General features: G+C 43.2%; 1 protein-coding gene across 2 annotated transcripts in view; it reads right to left on the bottom strand.

Annotated features, from left to right (window-relative positions):
• Positions 1-19,857, bottom strand: part of atg2b (autophagy related 2B) — a 51,128-nt gene that overhangs the window by 5,470 nt on the left and 25,801 nt on the right. For both annotated transcript variants that reach the window (XR_014619524.1, XM_084311056.1), the window contains exons 19-40: positions 18,771-18,913; positions 15,367-15,524; positions 13,807-13,982; positions 11,680-11,830; positions 10,291-10,493; positions 9,723-9,803; positions 7,829-7,935; positions 7,628-7,720; positions 6,590-6,660; positions 5,581-5,657; positions 5,039-5,206; positions 4,794-4,926; positions 4,494-4,693; positions 3,945-4,174; positions 3,702-3,819; positions 3,340-3,531; positions 2,119-2,220; positions 1,920-1,998; positions 1,435-1,648; positions 931-1,000; positions 752-834; positions 440-561 (exon numbers count right to left, since the gene is read on the bottom strand). Coding sequence is in view for 1 of the 2 variants with exons in the window: in XM_084311056.1 (XP_084167182.1) it covers positions 440-561; positions 752-834; positions 931-1,000; positions 1,435-1,648; positions 1,920-1,998; positions 2,119-2,220; positions 3,340-3,531; positions 3,702-3,819; positions 3,945-4,174; positions 4,494-4,693; positions 4,794-4,926; positions 5,039-5,206; positions 5,581-5,657; positions 6,590-6,660; positions 7,628-7,720; positions 7,829-7,935; positions 9,723-9,803; positions 10,291-10,493; positions 11,680-11,830; positions 13,807-13,982; positions 15,367-15,524; positions 18,771-18,913 (2,971 nt within the window). In the remaining variant the exon portion in view is untranslated. The remainder of the gene's footprint in view (positions 1-439; positions 562-751; positions 835-930; positions 1,001-1,434; positions 1,649-1,919; positions 1,999-2,118; positions 2,221-3,339; positions 3,532-3,701; positions 3,820-3,944; positions 4,175-4,493; positions 4,694-4,793; positions 4,927-5,038; positions 5,207-5,580; positions 5,658-6,589; positions 6,661-7,627; positions 7,721-7,828; positions 7,936-9,722; positions 9,804-10,290; positions 10,494-11,679; positions 11,831-13,806; positions 13,983-15,366; positions 15,525-18,770; positions 18,914-19,857) is intronic.

Raw genomic sequence — 19,857 nt, 5'->3', positions numbered from 1 at the left:
TATTGCACCTCCTGTGATTTGGATATTGCACTAGGCCATATTGTGATTTCAATAAAACGTCAACCCCAACACTTACTAACATCTAGCTAGACATTAGGAGAACAGTTATAGAAATGTGAATTACACATAGGGCTGGTTTCACAGACATGTCCTAGATGTTGCTTTTAGTGGAGATCAGTGTGTGTGTGTGGGTGGGGGTCTTAATCTGGGACTGTGCTTAATCCATATCATTGGACCTGTTCCAACTGGCCAAAGATATAGCTATTGTACCTGAATTTCAACATTTTCATTCTGGGGTACAGATACAAAAATAAACAAAGGAGGAGTTCCATCACAGGAAATCATATTTGTGTTTTATGTTTCCTCTAAAATACATGCAGTTGTTATAATAATTACCCAAAGTCAGTCATAAAATGAACTACAGATGTATTGCACTCACCCAGCTGTACCAGAGAGTGAATGGGCCCCACTCCACCCAAAAGCCCTGGCAGTTGGTTCTTCTTTATGTCATTTAACCATTCATTTATAGCATAGGCAAAGAGCTTATCCACACCCAACAGTCTGAAAGACAACAAACAATTTTACTTTGCTGACATTCATTTTTTTGCATAGTTACTTACATACTCACTAGGAACAAATACCTTGTTATGTAGACATTTGAAAGAAAATGCTCTATTTCTAACTACATCAGTGACATTAAATAGAAAACAAAGACAGTCCAATAGGAGACTGGTGTAGTGGTGGAACATACCCTTGTCTGTAGCACAAGCGTCTTAGTTTCAACTCGGAACAGTTCAGCTGCGTCAACCCCATAATGATCCCAGCAAAGGTTCCCTGAAACAAAGCAGAAGTAAATGTATGGCGCACAGACTGAAAAGAACAAGTGTCAGTAGTGTCTCTCTCACAGGGCTGCTGTACAAGACCACATACCTGCTCCATTGAAACATGTTTCCCATGGTAATCCAGTCGAATGGGAACCTCAGAGGTAAACCGAAACTCCCTGATGGTGAAATGAAACATGATCAAATACTGATCCAAAACACAATGTCCTCAAAATGTGCTGGATAACTCTTTCAGGGTTCCTGCTGGTTTCAGCAAGTTAAATGTTAAAATACTTTTTAAGACCTTTTTAAGATCACTTTGAATATAATTTAATACCTATCTCACAGCTATACTGGCAAAAAAGTATGAAGGGAAATTACTATGAAAGAAGAAATTCCATATGAATTGTTGGGGGACTGATTTGCAGCTCAGACATTTCCCCAACACATTTAAATGCGACACAGAGAAGTTATCGCAACAAAGAAGTAACTTGCAATACATTTTAAGACTCATTAAAATAAGACCCACACATTTAAGACATTTTAAGGCCTAAAATCGCGATTAAGAGTAAGACCCCACGGGAACCCTGCTTTTTAGTGATTCGTCACCAACCTGAAGAAGATGGGTTGGTCTGTGAAGGGAGTAACAGCAGCAGTAGCATGGGTTTCGCTAGAGTCCTCTCCACCAGGCATGGTCAGGCCGTTGTGGGTGGAGCGGCTCTGAGCAGGCACTGAGATGATTGGGGCCGGGTCTTGGGCGCTGTGTTGTTTAGAGAAGCTGCAGGAGATCTCTGGACCAGACGGCTTCTTCATCGATATGCAGAGAGCTGCAGACCACATGTGATATTGTGAGCCAATCATTACCTTGAAGCTTTCTTTCCTCTCCTTGACCTTTATTTAACCAGGCAGGTCAATTAAGAACAAATTCTTATTTCCAATGATGGCCTGGCGAGATGACAAAAGGGCCTCTCGAAAGGTAACAGGGAAAAAGAACAATCCAGATAAGACTATTGGACACAGACGATACATACATCACAGAGGTAAGGGAAATATTTAAAACACACACCAAACAAACAACCAGTGAGTGGGCAGTTTTACCTTCCGTCTCAGGAGGAGAGAACAGCTCAACTTCAGCAGCAAGACTGGTGAAGAAGTCCTTCATGAAGAACAGAGCGTCCTACAGGGACATACAGACATTTTAACATGTCATGTTTAGCATCGTGGAACCTTAAGGATGTCTCTTAAACCAGACACGACTGGGTGTTTTGAATCAAGTGCATCTGCGTATGTTTCCTACCTGATCGATGTTGAGGCGAAGAGGCATCAGGGAGACGCGCAGGCAGCACTCCTGAGGAGCTTGGCCTGCCTCTGGGCACATGTGCAGCGCCCTCACCGTCAGCTGAGAGGGAGAAAGCACGTGTTAACATTATCAAGATTATTCTATTTAGTTTATTGTCATTTCTTTGTGTACTCCATACATAAAAAAAAAAAAAAATACAGTTCCTCCTAGCCCAGAAATGTATAATATATAAAAGTCCATTAAGAAGCTGTACGAAAAACCAAAATTAAGTCAACATATACTCAATCAATGATTAAATAAAAACATATAAGTCAACATATACTCAATCAATGATTAAATAAAAACATATACTCAATCAATGATTAAATAAAAACACATAAGTCAACATATACACAATCAATGATTACATTAAATCAATTAGCAGCATGACAATAGCAGCACAGTTCATTAAAGTGCATTGGTGAGAAAGTTCATTTTGTGACATTTTTCACGTCAATGTTGGCATTATGTTGCAGGGGGGATTTGTCTGTTCATAATCCTGACCGCCTGTGGGTAGATCCTGCTGGGTTTGCCACAGATGCTCCCGTACCTCTTCCCAGATGGCAGGCACCAATGATCTTACTGGCTGTCCTCACAATCCTGTTCAGCTGATGTTGTTCTGACGCTTTGCAGTAACCGAACCAGGACGTGAGGCAGTAATAACACTTTCAATGATAGAGTGCTTTCAATGATGCCCATGTAGAAGGCGGTGAGTGCTGTATCACAAGCCTATCACAGGCCTATCGCAGTGTATCACAGGCCTATCACAGTGTATCACAAGCCTCCTTATGTTTACCAAACCTCTAGGTCAGGGGTTCTCAAACTTTTTCATACAGTGACCCCATTTTATTTAGGATTTTTTTTGGGGACCCCACATTGCGTAATTTCAAAGTGGAATTAAGGAATATCAAAATAAAAGCACATGTTGTTGAACTTGATCATGCATATTTATTAGAACATTTTATTACAGCACTATGTTATCAATACACATTTATAAAACGAGGCATATTTAGCCAAAATATGTTGCCAGATATTTTTTTTTTTTAATTTTTTACTTTCCAATGCACTGTCACCTACCCGCGACCCCAATTTGGGTCGTGACCCATAGTTTGAGAACCACTGCTCTAGGTCAATACCATCACGTGGGTTGTTGTTGCTGTGATTGTGTGGCCTTCTCACCATGTTAGAGTGGGCCTTGCGAGGCATTTCCTTGCTGGAATACAGGTACAGGAACTTGTTCATCTGCGAGGTGGCCAGTCTGTCTCGAATCTCCAAGTCCTGTACAATGAACACCTGCCGGGACACGGGTTGGTCCGTCGTTGACCCAGAAGCCACCTGGGCCTGTGGGTACACCTCGTGCTGGAATCTCACCTGGGGGGGGGCAGACAAAAGGCAGAGGACAGCGAGTTGACTTTGAAGTCATGTATCACAGGTGAGAGAGGAGTCAGTGGTGAGGACCTTCGTATCTGGGTGATTATGTGACAGTGACATTTGTGTTATTTGAAAAGACTGTTTTAAAATCAGCAGAGGAGGAGCTTTACCTTGCTGAGCTGGATCTCCATCAGGACGTCAGGGTTCCTTCCTCTCCCACCAGCCGCCCGGCCTCCAGCCCTGCCCTGTCTGACCGGTGTCTGGGAGGGGGAGCTGTGAGGGGTAGATCTACAACAAATACATGCAACAGGGCAAAATAAATCAAGTCTATATCCCATTTAAAACACATTCCATGAGGCTTTTTACAATTCTACTCAAGATTGGATGTGTGTTAGGGTTGGAACATGGCTCACCCCTGGCTCCTGGCAGGAGAAGCGGTGACAGTAGAATTCCCAAAGTCTTTCCCGCCGTACAGGTGCCAGATGACAGAGATTTCCCTAATGAGGTAGCGCACCTCTGGGACGGGGAAGTTCATGGCCCCACGGCTGGAGTCACCGCTGTCCAGAGGCTCACTGAAGTGGTCGTCTTTAATCACTACAGAGTCTGAGGTCAGTTTGTTCACCACTGGCTCCTGGTCTAGATCCTAAAACGGATGACACACAACATTTATCACTATTTTCATGTTTGAATGTCCCATCTCTTCCTTGGCTGAGTACAACTCACATCTGGGACGTGATGTAGCTGTGGGCTTAGGGTTACCATCTCTTCAGTGTGCCTACTGTACATTGGCAAACAGCTGTGTTCAATATGAATACTTGACCAATGTCTATGACTTTTACTAAAGTTTTTGCACATTTTCTATAGCTCTTCCAAGCCTGGAAAGCTAAATTCTCTAAATCCATGCCATGTCTGTGTATGCATGACTGTAGAAACCCTGACTACACAGCTGAGTGCATCCTTACCGCTCCCCTGGAGCCCGGCGTCTCTAGGATGCAGAAGTCATCTGCCTCTTGGGCCAGGGTGGGCACAGGGGTGATGAGTGGAGAGTGCAGTATGGGGTATGTAGGGCTCGACTCCTGGGTCAAATTCCCACTCTCATCTGGAAATAGGAATAGGTCTGAACGAGGAGGGTCCTGGTCATGATTTCGCTCCTCGTGTATGCCTGTGTGAGTGGGGAAACGGCATGGAAATACAATTACAAACAAATGTTTATGAAGCTTGTAAATGCAAGGTTGTATTGGCTGAATATATAGCCATCTCACCGTTCTGTTGCATGCCCAGTACATGCTGACCGTCGGTCTCCTCCATAGCCTCGCTCATCAGGTCCTGCAGCATCTGCTGCTCTGTCTCAGGAAGCAGAGGGGTCCGAGACGGAGGTCGGCTGGCAAAATCCGCCTGTCCAAAAGATGTATTCAAAGTAAGACGTTATGATGAGAGTTCCTCTGGCAACTAGCGCTCTATAATGACACAGTCGTCTTGAGGTCATGAATTCTGTGTCAATACTGACCTTGGGTCTCTGTGTGCTGCTGCTCTGGACCACCTGCTCTGCAGGGGGCAGTAAGTCTCCGTAGCTCGCCACGTACTGGATGAGGTTCATCAGGGCAGCACACGAGTCGGAACACGTCCTGATATGGATGGCATCACTGGAGCAGCGCAGCTCCAATCTGGGCTCAGTCTAAAAAACAAACAAACAGACAGAAAATCAAAACGTGTGATCCAAGAGTGAGAGAAGCCGATAAATGTTTATGTCGATTCAGGGCTGGACGATTAATTGAGTTTCAATTGCGATTTTGTCTTCCTGCAATCGTGAAAACAAGATAATCGAGATAAAACGATTATTGTGCCACATCGTTCTTATTTTGTCTTGTGTTGTAAATGCAGCACACCCTTCCTTTACAGTGGTGCACCCCCCCCCCCCCCCCCAAGCCCAAACAGTTAGTTTCAGCTTGTGTTGAGAGGGAGGAGGGAGGGAGCCACAAATAATCGTGATTATGATTTTTGCCATAATCGAGCAGCCCTATGTTGATTACTGGATTGCAAACGTCTTACCAACACTCCATCCACTCCAGGCTTGACCGCTGTGATCCTTAGTTCCAATGTTCCCATGTCTACGACTTGCACATAATCTGTGAGATGCGACACAAGGCAGGGTCAGGCAATGTAGCGTCTTCTTCAATCATTTTACAATCAAACACTTTATTGATACTTAATAGGGGTGTAACGGTACGAGTAATCGGTTCGGTTCGGTTCGGTACGTCGAGCTATACAACGAATATGTCTCAGGGGGGACTATATGACACTAAGTGGAACTAAGGTTGAATACGTCTCAGGGGGGACTATACGACACTAGGTGGAACTAAGGTTGAATATGTCTCAGGGGGGACTAAAGACACTAGGTGGAACTAGGGTTGAATACGTCTCAGGGGGGACTATAGACACTAGGTGGAACTAGGGTTGAATACGTCTCAGGGGGGACTATACGACACTAGATGGAACTAGGGTTGAATGTCTCAAGGGGGACTATACGACACTAGGTGGAACTAGGGTTGCACGTTTTACACAATGATGCTCAATATCTTATAAGCTTGTGTTGCCAAAATTTAGATGATAAATAAAATGTTGATGCTTGTAAAGGCTTGATGACAAGGGGACAGAGCAATTTAACAACTGCACCACACTATACACTGGGCTGTTTCTTCCCATCTCTACTTTTGCTAGTCTGGACTGGTCATCTGAGCTCCTCTCCAGTCGAGCTGCTACTCTAGAAGTGAAACTGAAACTTAAAAAGCATACACCGGGGGTCATTTACTTGGTGGATGCCTGAATACGAGTAACACCGGTATCACAAACTACTGTGGCAAGCCTAGGTGGAACTAAGTATAACTTGTACTACAGTCTGTTCAAAATAAATGAAATGAAACCTAGCCTTATACATTTGGGATTGTTTTAGCTTTCCCCCCGTTTTGTACCAAACTCGTACTAAACCGTGACCCCAAAACCAAGGTACGTACCGAACCGTGGCTTCTGTGTACCGTTACACCCCTAGTACTTAGCCTACCTCGTGTTAGATTGACAGAGACAGCGTTATTCCGGTCCGAGAGGAACAAAGCAGCTTCATCCAAAATGATCCTGTGAATAACAATATACTTTGTAATGAGACATTCTTCAATCCGTCAACTGTAACAACACTAATTATCTGTTGGGGGTGGGAAGTAACTCAGTGCTTTTGCTCTAGTATTGCGCTTAAGTACAATTGTGAGGATTGTGTATTTTATAGCCATTTTAGATATCTCAATGGAAATGTCCTAATTTGTACTCCACTTTATTTATCTTTAACACCTGTAAGGACGAATTACTTTAATTAAAAAGGGGTTTTCGTACAAGAGATGTAATCAATTTGTACAAATAATGTCCTTTTCAACTTCAAGTCAGCCAAATTGACCAACCTTTTCAGCCTAACCTAAAAGAGTAGCATCAAAAAGATCAAGTGCCCTTTTTTACTTGAGTATAAATTTGAATGGAAGTTCAGAGGACTATTCTATCAGGGTATTTGGTAAATGCTGCATTTATATAGCACTTTTATCCAAAGCGCTTCACAATTTTTGTTCCTCACATTCACCCATTCACACACCGACGGCGGAGGCAACCATGCAAGGTGCTAACCTGCATATCAGGAGCAATTAGGGGTTAAGTGTCTTGGTCAACGACACATCAATACGCTTCCCGGGAGGAGCGGGAATCAAACCGGGAACCTTCTGACTACCAGACGACCGCTCTAACTCCTGAGCCACTGTCGCCCCGTCCTTCAGTAAAGGATCTGGGTTCTCCACTCATTACACACTGCTGCTATTTACATTATAGAATCATTACATTGTTTTGTTTAACCCACAGTTTTTTTTTACCTTGTATTGTATAGTTTGTATAGATCGTTGTATATTGTTGTCTACAAATCTACTATGGTTGAAGAGCCCGGGAAAAACAAGCATCTCACGTTTTTCTGAATGTATGTACATTTAAAAAAGCTGTGAGAATAAAATAATCTGAATGTTAATCTGAATCCTCTGTATGAGTGACAGGACCAGTGCATCTCATGTACCGGAGCGTGGAGGAGGAGTGGTCCAGTGAGACGCTGCTGGAGATGCTGAAGGTCTCCACGACCAACAGCGACCTGAGCGGCAGGTACAGGGGTCTGAAAACACAAATAAACAGATAATAGAGAACGTCTTCATGAACTAATATGAACAATATAAAAATATAACGTAAATAAGAACGCTCGAGACATGGCTTCACGCGGCACCTGTAGTCCAGAGAGCAGCTCCACAGGTGCAGGTGCAGGGTGGTGACAGAGGCAGGGGGCGTGTAGCCCAACACAGGCTCATCAGAGACATTCAGGAAGTCCACCATCTGTTAAATCAATCAGAATGATTATACTCTACTCACTTTGAATGATTTTAGAACCCTTAAAAAGGGCAAGTGTCAAATGTTGGACCCGTAGCCCTATTTCCCTATTGCAGAATGGGTACAATACAGTACGGCTCAATACAAACAACTGCTAAGAGGATGCAGACCAGAAAAAGACTTGACTTGTCTTGTTTACATCAGGGTCCTCCATTTTCAATTCATCAAGACATTTATGACATAAAAATATACAGTACTGTGTGAGAAAAAGAGATCATAAAAATATATACATCCGAAGGGGAAGAAACTGTACATTGGAAATGGGCTATGCTGAGAAAGGACTCCACCAATCAACAATATCTTTGGTAAGTAGTGAGTAGGGCGAGCTAGGGGTTGACATATTCTCAATTTACACTTTAATAACAAGATAGCTACACTACAATTTGTTTAGTAGTCTACTGTCCCCATGTTGCACTAAAGCAGGGTGACCCCATATTGCAGTCAGGAAATTCATGTCCATCCTACCAACTACACATTGAACTGAGTGCATAACGATGTTTCATTATAGGCGGCTAGGTGGTGTAGTGGTCTAAGGCACTCGCCACCAGTGTGGAGACGCTAGGATTCGCGTGTTCGAATCCAGCTCTCCACATTGTTTTTCAGTTTGGCTGGTCGTCCGCAGTAATACACATTGGCCGTATTACGGGGAGGGAAAAACTGAAGGGTGGGGATCGAACGTTGTGAACAAGCGACTCCTACAAGTCGGTTGGTGCGCCTGCGCAGTAGAATCAGGAAGTGTCGGGGGCAGCGTGAGCCTCCCACGCGTTACTCCCCGACACTGAGAGGTCGAGCTGCGCAGGTGAAAAGATGCGACTGCTGTTACCTCAAGTACCGGAGGGGACTTGTGCTATGTATGACTTAGTCCTCACTGCAGCCGGCTTGTGGGAGGCAAGAAACAGCGTTCGTGACAGGGGAGGGTTGAATTGGATGATACGAAATTGGGATGGGAGAAAATATAGAAAATGGGAGAAAAAGTGGATCAAAAAAAAAAAAAAAAAAACGATGTTTCATTATAATAATAATTGTTAGACTAGAAGTCTTTATTTGTCATGCAGTTTTTTTAACACACACACGCGAGATGGGCGACCCACAGGAACACACACATGCACTGAGTCGCCAATGAAATGTCTCTCTGCACTTTTCCCATCCCGTTGTCCTTCCCCCCATGGGCAGCCGGGAGCAGATAGGGCGTCAACGTGAGCCACGCCCCGGGGACCAATCCAAGTGCTCCTGTCCGTCTTCGTCAAGGACGCCACAGCGTTAGCGATCTGTTGTGCATGTTTTTCCATTGGGTTTATCTTATCGGGGGGGAAACCCTTGCGAGCACGGGGAGAACATGCAAACTCCACACAGAAAGGCCTGGGAGATACCCCACCTGAGTACCTGGCATCATGGAAACCTGGTCCCCAAGCGGGAATCGAACCCTGGACCTTCTTGCTGTGAGGCGACAGTGTTAACCACTACACCACCGTGCCGCAGGGAGACAGAAATCCATCTCCTGTTGTGAGATTGTCATCACGGCTGAGTACAGGGTAGTAAGAATGCCTGGCTTTCATAGTGTTTTCTGTGCAGTCCAGGACAGTAGTTCAGTCATTTCATTTTCAAATGAACGATCAAGCCGTTTTTACAGTTCTTTTACTTCAATTTGGAGTTTCTCTAGTGACCCCGTATTAGTATCAGTGGAGTCCCGACCAGAGGGTTTGGAAAACCTATCCTGAAGAGTGAAGACCTACCTGATCATACCAGCCCAGGCTAGGAGGGACCACTCTATGCTGGAGTGTAGCCCCTCTCACTCCCACTGCCACCAGGAACTCCTGTAGAAGAAGCACAAAGCAGTGTGTCAAGATGAGAAAGCCGATACTGAACTGAAATAGAGATGTTCAGTACGGACCAGAAAAACATATCCATGGAAACACAAATTGTCCCTACCAAAGAAATTGCAGAGTGAAACTCGTTTTAGTATTATAATTCACAACATCACGGTCTTGGAAAACAGAGCCACTGTTGCAAAAGTGTAGGTTGACAGCTGCATCAAGAACCTATAAGCAAGCTATCCTATTATCTGCAATATCCAATCAACAACCTGGACTTTCCTCCAAATGTGTTGTAAATCTCACATCCTAATGTATCAATGACCATATAGAAAAGTCATAGGCACATCTCTGAAATCTTTTTACCTTTTTTGGACCCAATTTGCCATCAATTTGTATGCAGCAAGTGCAAAAAAAAAAAAGATTCTTCACATATCAAGTGTCCCTACCAAATCTCAAATCAAACCTACACCCCGGCACAAGACCCTACCTTGACATTGCGGTCTGTGTTCTGCGAGGAGATTTTGACGGCAACCGACAGCATGCTGTGGGCCTCCAGGCCGATGCCCTCAGAGGGGGTTGAGGATCTCTCAGAGGCCATCTCTGATTGGTAGATGCCTGGCTCCAACCAATGAGGACGCGTCCTGCAGGGAAACTTGGCGTCTGAGGCAGAGGCGTCACCTTCCACAAGGCCTAAACATACAAACAGAGTAAGACTACATGAACATGGATTCTGAGGTGGACCCAGATTCACCACAGAAGTATATCATCTTGAGCCATATTTGATTAGGGGTGAGCTACTCTGGAAAGAATCGTGTCAATTGTACCAGATTGGATGTGTGACCTGGAGGGGGGAGAAGGCTTATGGAACAGCTGTGGTCAAGAGTCTAGAGAGGTACACATTTAGAAACGGTTTCAACCAGAATAATTAAGACCAGGCACACCATGAGAAAGAAATTTCAATCAATGACATCCTCCTTTGTATCATGGAATCTAGGTCTCACTTCGTCCATCTCTATGAGAGCAATGACTCTCACATGCATATAAGATGAAAATGTTGAATTACTGGGGTGGTACCAGAACAAATGTTCTTAACTTTAATTCTGGAGGTTAGGCAAACCTAGCTGTGGGATTGACAGCTGTTGTGGGGGTCGGGATACGTTTAGGTAAAGGGGTCTCGGTCTCCTCTATAGTGATGGCAGTTTTTGAGGACCCACAGTAGGAGGGGCAATATCATGAACAACTTTATAGAACTAGAGCTAGAACAGAACTTGGAGGACGTGACGACCAGGCGGCACGGCACGGCACAGGGGCCAGGACATATTGGGTGAAACTAACCTTCTTGTGTTGCTTATTCTGTGTTCGTCAAGTAACTTAGGCAGAGAGAAAGAGTTTGTGCAATCTATTCTATACACATCAGATTCAGACACACTGTAGCACATAAAGGAAACTAAAACACTGTGAACCAATATACAATCTAATTTAGTAGAGCCTCAGTCAGGCTCTGGCTGAAAATAGCAACACTGCTCAGATTTTCATTTCCGGTTCCTAAAGTCTGGATCTCAGGATTCACTGCATCAAAACGACATCATCAATGCATGGCGATGTTTTAGAGAAATTAAAAACAGTTAGGGGAGGCTGGGAGTCAAAAGAGAGCCATTCACCAGGTATATATATCTTTTTATATTGCCCTAGGAATGATGGCATCATTTGACGCAGTGAATCATGAAATCCAGACTTGAGAAACCAGATACAGTATATCTGTGCACAGTTACCATTTCCAGTCCGTAGTACTACTGACATATTGTATATGTTCACCCAAGGCTCTACTAAATGAGAAGTGTGTTCTTTAAATCAGGCTCGAGTTCTCCTGGTTTACCTTGGTGATACATGCAGATGCTACTGGTGTGGAAGCAGATATAGTGTTGATCTTTGTAGCCTTCATACTGGGTCACACTGAACAGAACTCCGTTCTTCACCTCCAGCCAGAACTCCCCGTGGCGGTTCTTCAATACAGTCTTATCTTCCTTCTAAAAAAAAAAAAAAAAAAATTGTCAATTTATATAACACTTTTATCCAAAGCGCTTTACAATTTGTTCCTCACATTTTACCCATTCACTCACACATTCACACACTGACAGCAGAGGTGCCAACCAGCTCATTGGGAGCAGTTAGGGTTAAGTGTCTCGCTCAAGCACACTTTGACACGCTGCCCAGGAGGATAATTTATAATATAAAAAATTAAAAATTAAATAAATTCAGCTTAATAAAATACAAGCACAATAAAACAGTAACAATCAACCTGTAGAAAAGTGCTACACATCAAAGCAGGAGCAGCAGGTGGCAAGGATTTCAGATATTTTTAGTTTGAAGCAACACAAAGAGATCGGAGAGGGGGGCGCCCCAGTGGCGAACCACATAGCGCGCTCAGCCGCGACACGGCCGACCCGGGTTCGACTCCCGAACCCGTCGTTATTTGCCGAATGTCTTCCCCCCGCTCTGTCTCCCATTCCTCCTCTGTCTCTCTCTACTGGACTGCCCAGTAGCAATAAAACGCCAAAAAATAAACTGTTAAAAAAAAAAGATCGGAGAGGTCAATTTGAGACGTGTCTGGAGGTCATCCCAGGAGCAAGGACCAAAATAAAATAGGCTTCTTTTACTTGCCTCAGTCCGCACGGGCGGTATTTTAAAGCGCATCCAGGTGCTGGATCTGAGATTGAGGGAGTTTTGAATTAATTCAAGCTTGGAACTTATGTACCAAGGAAGTTGACCAAGAACAGCCTTATATATAACATACCAGTGCTGCAACCTGCGTGTAGCCAGTGAAGTCCAACCAATTAGTGAGTAAAGTGTACAGTGATGCGTCCTATTGTATATGGTGAGTTGGAGATAAATCTCAGAGTGGCATAGTAAAGCGGATCGAGTTTGGCTAAGGCAGTAGGACAAGCAAATCTATAAACTATGTCACCATAATCTAATTGTGAAAAAAGCAACTGTGAATTTAAGTTTTTTGATTAAAGCATCATTATGATGTTTAAAATCTAGGTTCTTGTCCAGCCAGATGCCATGGTATTTGTAAGTTTCAATAACCTCAATAGAACAACCATCAAGGGTGAAAATAGAGGGGGGAGAGACAGTTTACCTAGTTGGAGCAAATACCATTGCCTATTAATTTCAATCAAACCGGGAACCTCCGGATTACGAGACGACTGCTCTACCTCTAATAACTTTCTACATAATTTTTTAAATAATAATAAAAAGTTGCACTGTGATGTTTTGAGGTAGACATTTTCCCTCAAGATATGCATTTTAAATCCTTATAAATCTGAAGTATTGAACAACAATCGTATAAATATATTTATTTTCTACCAAATTGTTCAATAAACTACTGATAATGTCTTGGCAGCATCTCTACACCTTTACCCTTATTGGGAATGCATGGATCTATGAATATGCAAATTGCAAACACGCAGCCATTGATGTTTACCAGGAATTCCAAGTCAACAGCTTCTATTCTTTCAAGACATGTCAATACTGTACCTACTCTGCTTTCTGTGTACGCTGAAGCTACCACATATTGGACGATGAGAGGTCGACCTATTAGTGACATCACACATGCAACTCCGATTTCAGGGAAGTACAGGAAGAAGCTCTCCCTCTCCAGAGAACAAGTTCTGCACAAAATAATCTCTATAGTCAAAGTCATGCCTCCAAGAGTAGTTAACCATAAGAAAACAAATTTTTGAGAAGAGGGGATCTTTAAAGTCAAAATGGTACGCAGTGTACCTTCAGCACCAAGCAAAGAATGTGCCCCAAGAGAAAGAAACGATCTGTTCGGCCCTGCAACCGCACTGCAACTCCAATAACAAGATGCATCTTCTAACCAATAACATTGAAAAAAGGTATTTTTTTCTTTCCAATTTGTGTTGCGATTAGAAATAAGCTCTAAGCTTTACTCCTGAAACAACATAGTGAAGCTTTACATATAAATCAGTGTGGAGGTTACCTTGGCGTTCGTTTGTAGAGACACCAGTCCGTGGTTCACACTGAGGACGACGGAGAACAGACTCTGGGAGGTCTTGCTCTGGGCTTTGGGCTTTTTCCTCCTGCGAGACCGGAGGCCCAGGTCGGGGACGGGGCAGTAGTACTGCAGGGTCTCCTCCTCTGAGCCGCTGTCCTCCTCTACAACAAACACCACACAGTTGTTCAGTAACCACATGACCACTAGGGATTTCCTTCTAAGTTTATGTTTTTTAATTTCTTTTAATTTATTGAAAATACAGATTCAGTCTGTGGGAAATATTAAAGGGGATACTGGGTTGTGAAGTGCCTAAGACAGGTCTGGTATTACACCTGGGGAATCTGACACAGGAAAACATACAAGGGGGGGGGGGGGCAGATACCTGATGATGGCATTGCTAGCAGCCAGCAAGAAAACCATAACAAGAGCATGGTACAGGGTGGATCCACCTACAAAGGAGCAGTGGTTGGGTATAGTCTAGGAAATATATGACGAGGAATGTTTTACACATATATTGAGGGAACAAGGAGAAATTTGGATCGAAATGGAAAAAAATGAATATATAATATATATAAATTAAAAAATATATATTTACGACACTACAAATTGGGAGGGATGGAATTAGAAGACGATGTTACATTATAAATAAGGGAGAAAAGCCCACGTCACATTGTTGTGTTGTTTTTGTCATTGTAAGATCAAACTTAATAAAAATGCAAGTAAAAAGAAAAGATATAATAATAATAATAATAATAATAATAATAATAATAATAATAATAATAATAATAATAATAATAATAATAATAATAATAATAATAGAGATTTAGCATAGTGTGATTCTATCTAGTGAGATTATATTCAGTAAAAGCAGATGGCATATAAAAATGCATAAAAATGTTGCATTATGAAATGTGCTTCCATTCAACAAAGACAGGAATAGAAAAAAAGTATTGATTAAACCCCAGCAGGGGCCTTTCTGTGTGGAGTTTACATGTTCTCCCTGTGTTTGCGTGGGTTTCCTCTGGGTACTCCAGTTTCCTCCCACACCATAAATACATGCATGGTAGGCAGGGACTACAGATGGAAACTAGCTAATTAGCTCAAATCTGGCACATTTACATTGATGTGGGAAACTGAAGATGTTCATTCATGTGCACTGTCCTAAAAAAATAAATAAACAAACAAACTTAAAAAATGATACCGATATTGAAGTATTTCCAACAATATACTCAACCCTATTCAGTATGGAGTGATCAGTGTAGCGTACAGTCTGTTGTTTGTCTTGCAATCCCCATGCGCTGTATGTGTATGTCCTGTTAGTGCCACATGTGTCTGTCATACTGTGTGGAGCCGTTGATGATATCTTTGCTTGTGCATCAATGCTGCATGATTGTCATGGAGACAGAAGTTCTGTACGCTCCGTGTGCATTTCCAATTCTCGTTTTGACTTCATTTCTGTCATTCATTTCTACCGAAGCGTTTAGCACTTGGACCAAATGCAACTTTTATATGATTTATTTTATTATAGATGTATTCTGTTCTCACCCTCGGGCCCAGTGGAACGGAACTGGCTGAAGCCGTCCTTGCTGTAGGTGTTGATCAGCTGACTGGCCACCGACAGTCCAACTCCGTACGGCATGCTCTCCACAGTTTCCACCGGTGAAGGAGCAGTGGGCTCCCACAGCAGCAGGTCATTGTTTATTCTAGAAGAACAACTAGGGTTGGTTAAAGGCATATGGAGTAGAATTCATCAAAAAAATAAAAGAAATGTATAGACTTGCGCAAACATAATCCCTCTCAATAATCACTTGTGGCCCACTAGAAGTGTGTGATGGTGTCTTTATCTGCAGAGATCCTTCCCTCTGCCTGGATTGCCTTATTTTGCTGTGCTTGTGACGTTTCTGGGCATCTTTGGGCAGTGCATGTAGGTAATGTGCATGTTGCAATGCGTACATGTATCCCCTCCCTACTTCCCCACATGGAATGCACCTGATTGGATAAATGCACTGCTAGTGGGCAGTCAATTACAATTACAATTTACAATTTAGTCATTTAGCTGACGCTTTTCCTTCAGATATTATTTCAGATTATTGTTTGAAGAGGTGTGTTTTTAGTCAGGGTTCCCACAGACATTGCAAAATGAAATTCAAGGACTTTCAAGTAGTTTCCCAAGCACTATCTTTCATTTTAAAAGGGCATTTAAAAGGATACAATTCACTTTTAAATGCCGTTTTAAAATCGGATCCAATATTTATGGCTTAAAAACCAATTTCCGACAATTAGTTACACTTTAGATAAAAAAAAATAATCTTGATTCAGAACTATTTTATCATGGATGAACAAAACGTTCAATGGGAATGGTTGATTTGAATTTCAAGGAATTTTTAAGCACCTTGTTAACTCATTCAGCACCACACATGTAATATTACGTGTTTCCTCGCCAACGCTTGAGCGCAAAAAACACTTAAAGGGGCTATGCATTATAAATGTCATTTTTCAGTCTCTAGCATTGTATTATAGTAATAGGAGTTTGTATCAATGTGTTTTAGGGTCTAAATACCATATTGGCGGATTGCTCCGATTCAGCCCAGCCCCTCTCTTCCTCTAGTAAATCGGGTCATTTTGATTTGAAGTCCTGAGTCACGTCATTCGGCGCACAGTGATGCGATTGGCTCTGTGGTTGGAGCTAATGCCCGCCCCCATTCTACCTAGACTAGACAGCGAGTGGAGCTGCGGGGCCGTGCGCTTTGGAGGGAGAGAAAGGAAGAGAGAGCCGAGAGGGAGAGAAAGGAAGAGAGAGGGAGGGAGGGAGAGAGAGGGGGCACTTGGGGGGGGGGGTACCTGCCGGCCGCGCGCCACACGGGAGATTGAAAGAAAGAAAAGAAAAAAGTTGCCCCGTCTCATCAGCGAGAGCCGAGTGGGAGAGAAAGGAGAGAAAGGAAGAGAGAAGGAGGGAGGGAGAGAGAGGGGGCACTTGGGGGGGGGGGGTACCTGCCGGCCGCGCGCCACACGGGAGATTGAAAGAAAGAAAAAAGCTGCCCCGTCTCATCAGCGAGAGCCGAGTGGGAGAGAAAGGAGAGAAAGGAAGAGAGAAGGAGGGAGGGAGAGAGAGGGGGCACTTGGGGGGGGGGGGGGGGGGGTACCTGCCGGCCGCGCGCCACACGGGAGATTGAAAGAAAGAAAAAAGCTGCCCCGTCTCATCAGCGAGTGGAGCTGCGGGGCCGTGCGCTTTGGAGGGAGAGAAAGGAAGAGAGTCTCTCTCTCTCTCTCTCTCTCTCTCTCTGTATAAATGATTATTTGTGTAAATAAGGTTATACGCCGACCATTAAGAAAATACATGTTAGTTTAGGAATAAGGGGCAGGTAACTATAAGATTTATTCTTCTTCCTGCTCCTTTTGTCCATGGAATGACTATTTATGATTTTTTAATGAAGAAACTATGATTGTATTATTCCATGTGGCAAATAAAAACTCTGAACTGAACTGAACTCTCTCTCTTCCCCCCCCTCCCTCCCTCCCTCTACCAGTGCAGACTGTGGTCTGACTGTCACTCAAAGTGCTTATGGGCGAAGCCAGGCCATAACAGCCTGATTTCTTGAGGCTGAAAAATGATGGTTTCGAGTACTTGATTAGAAATATAAAACAATGAATTTTTTTGAAAAAAAACTTACAAATGTCTTCAATAGACAAACAGGAATTGTGTAAAGTTGCCCAAATAGTGCTAGGAATAGCAGTGCATAGCCCCTTTAATACGTTTTAGATCCTTTGATATTTTTCCTCTGATCCCCGTTCTAAATCATCATCCGGATCATTCTAGCCATCCCTGGCTCGTTTGCCTACGTTGGAATTGCAATGCCGATTGAATATCACCAGGTGGCAGTATCGCCTACCTTTGAACTGGAATGGCTTGGTGTGGATACACGTTTTGAACAGAGATTCACAGCGATCGCCTCGAAATTCCGTTGCCGAAGCGTATTTCCCATCGAAACGTGTATAGACATATACACTGGTAATCGCGATGGCGATCTATTTTACCGAACCTGAAACATGTTTTTCTAACGATTACAGTTTTGTGTTTTACCGGACGTAAAACATGCTCGTCAAACACGATCACAGTTTTGAGTTAAAACGACCCCCCCCCCCCTTGATGATTTTGTGAAGGTACATGTGTACATGGTATATACCTTTGATTTGAGAGTATTTGGGGTTTCAGGGGATCAACCAGAACGGTTTGGGCATATTGCATATAACGCGCTTTATCTTGCGATCTATGGAAAAAGACTGGATTATCTTGGGAATGTGCGATGTTTAGCATGTAATAAACTACAGTGTGTAGAATACATGTTGGACTACAAGTAGTGTCTGTCAAATGAGCCACACCATTGTCTCCACAGCTAGAATACAGAACACACACACAGCTCTGCAAACATCGTGAAACACCACGAATATGAGCATTTTAAGCTGGCCTGAAGCGGCAGAGATGGAGACCGTTTATGGCGCTGAATGAGTAAAAAATTTAGCTGTTTGTCAAAATTCCAGGCCTTGACTTTTTTTTTGTCAAAATTCAAGCACTTCAAGGACCTTGTGCAAACCCTGTTTAGTCGAAGGCGGAACCAGTCCCTGGTTTTCAAAAAGAAAATGTCAGCTTCTTTGATCGTCAACTTTCTCTTTTTCTACCTAAAGTAGAACCTAAAATATGTCTCTGAAAACAGGAAATAGGCCATGCAATTGCTCAGTTTCATGGTACAGTGAATCCTATGTAAGCGCCACATTGTTTTTGTCTGACATGGGTGTTGTGACATCTAGTGCCATCTAGTGGCTGCATCCTACCCATTATGTCTTTACATAAACACTATTACATACGATACATCAAATATTTACATGAGCCAGAATTGTGATCAGGTAACGGATCAGTTTTAAACGTTAGTGACACAAGTGAACTTCAGTACCTGTTGTGGAGTTTTTCGTAGAACGTCTTGCTTGGCAGTGCCAGCTGCACATTGGGGAAATTCAGTTCGAGGATGAAACGAGAATTGTTCATGGCTTTTTCTTGGAACTCAGTCATCTCAACCACGTCGCCGGGAATGACCATCTGAGGACAAATAAGGACAATCAAAATGTTGTTGAACTGACCGCTTCTGTACACAGGTCCAGTTTGCAGAACAGTGTGCCCTCTTGCTAACGTTCAAATGATGCAACTGGCGAATGTGTTGGCACAGAATATATCAGTGTAAAGGCCTCTGTTCCACGTTGCTACTGCATAGTCCTTATCCTCTACGTGCCTTCTGTAAAACTAGCCAAACTATTAGGGACTAATGACATCAGTATCAAACAAATCATGATTATGACTTATTTTTAAGAAATTACTAATTGTATGGCCTTTGAGACCAGAATTGCTGAAATAAGCCCAAGAGAAGTGACCCACTATATACGGTCAGGTTAATAAATATTTGGACATCGACACAATTTGGGCTCTGTACACCACCGCAATGAACTTGAAATGAAACAATCAGGATATGCTTTAACCCTTTCAGTGCCAATCACGTGTTAACACGTTTCTGGGTTTCGATTTTAATACCCTATTCAATGTCAGGGAGCTGTATGTTGCCTGTAAAATGCATACTGGGACTCGGAAGCTGCAGTACCGGCTGCATCCTACCAGGCGGTGGTATCGAGCACCCTTTGAAACATTGTGTCTTGGGCTGTGTGTCGATTATATGGGTCCGGCTAGGCTCTTTTTCTCCAGGCATGACGAGCGGTCATAACGCTCGGATTGAGAAGAATCAAACACTCCAGATCGGTGTTGTGGGATGGATTATGTTGGCGACACGATGGACATCAATACTTGGAATGGCGATCAGATAATTGGAATATTCTTTTTGGGGCACATCCTAGTCAAGGTAAGGGCTATATGATATCAATCTTGCGTTATCCGAGCATGCCTTCATTGCGATTCGAAAGTGTTACTGTAACGTTACTTCACAACGTATGCCGTTGGTGGCGATCAGAGCATCAAAAAACTACCCCCCCACCCTT

This window comes from Notolepis coatsorum (assembly GCF_963971535.1).
Source record: "Notolepis coatsorum genome assembly, chromosome: 3".
Taxonomy (NCBI): Eukaryota; Metazoa; Chordata; class Actinopteri; order Aulopiformes; family Paralepididae; genus Notolepis; species Notolepis coatsorum.
This window is presented reverse-complemented; position numbering and strand designations above follow the sequence as displayed.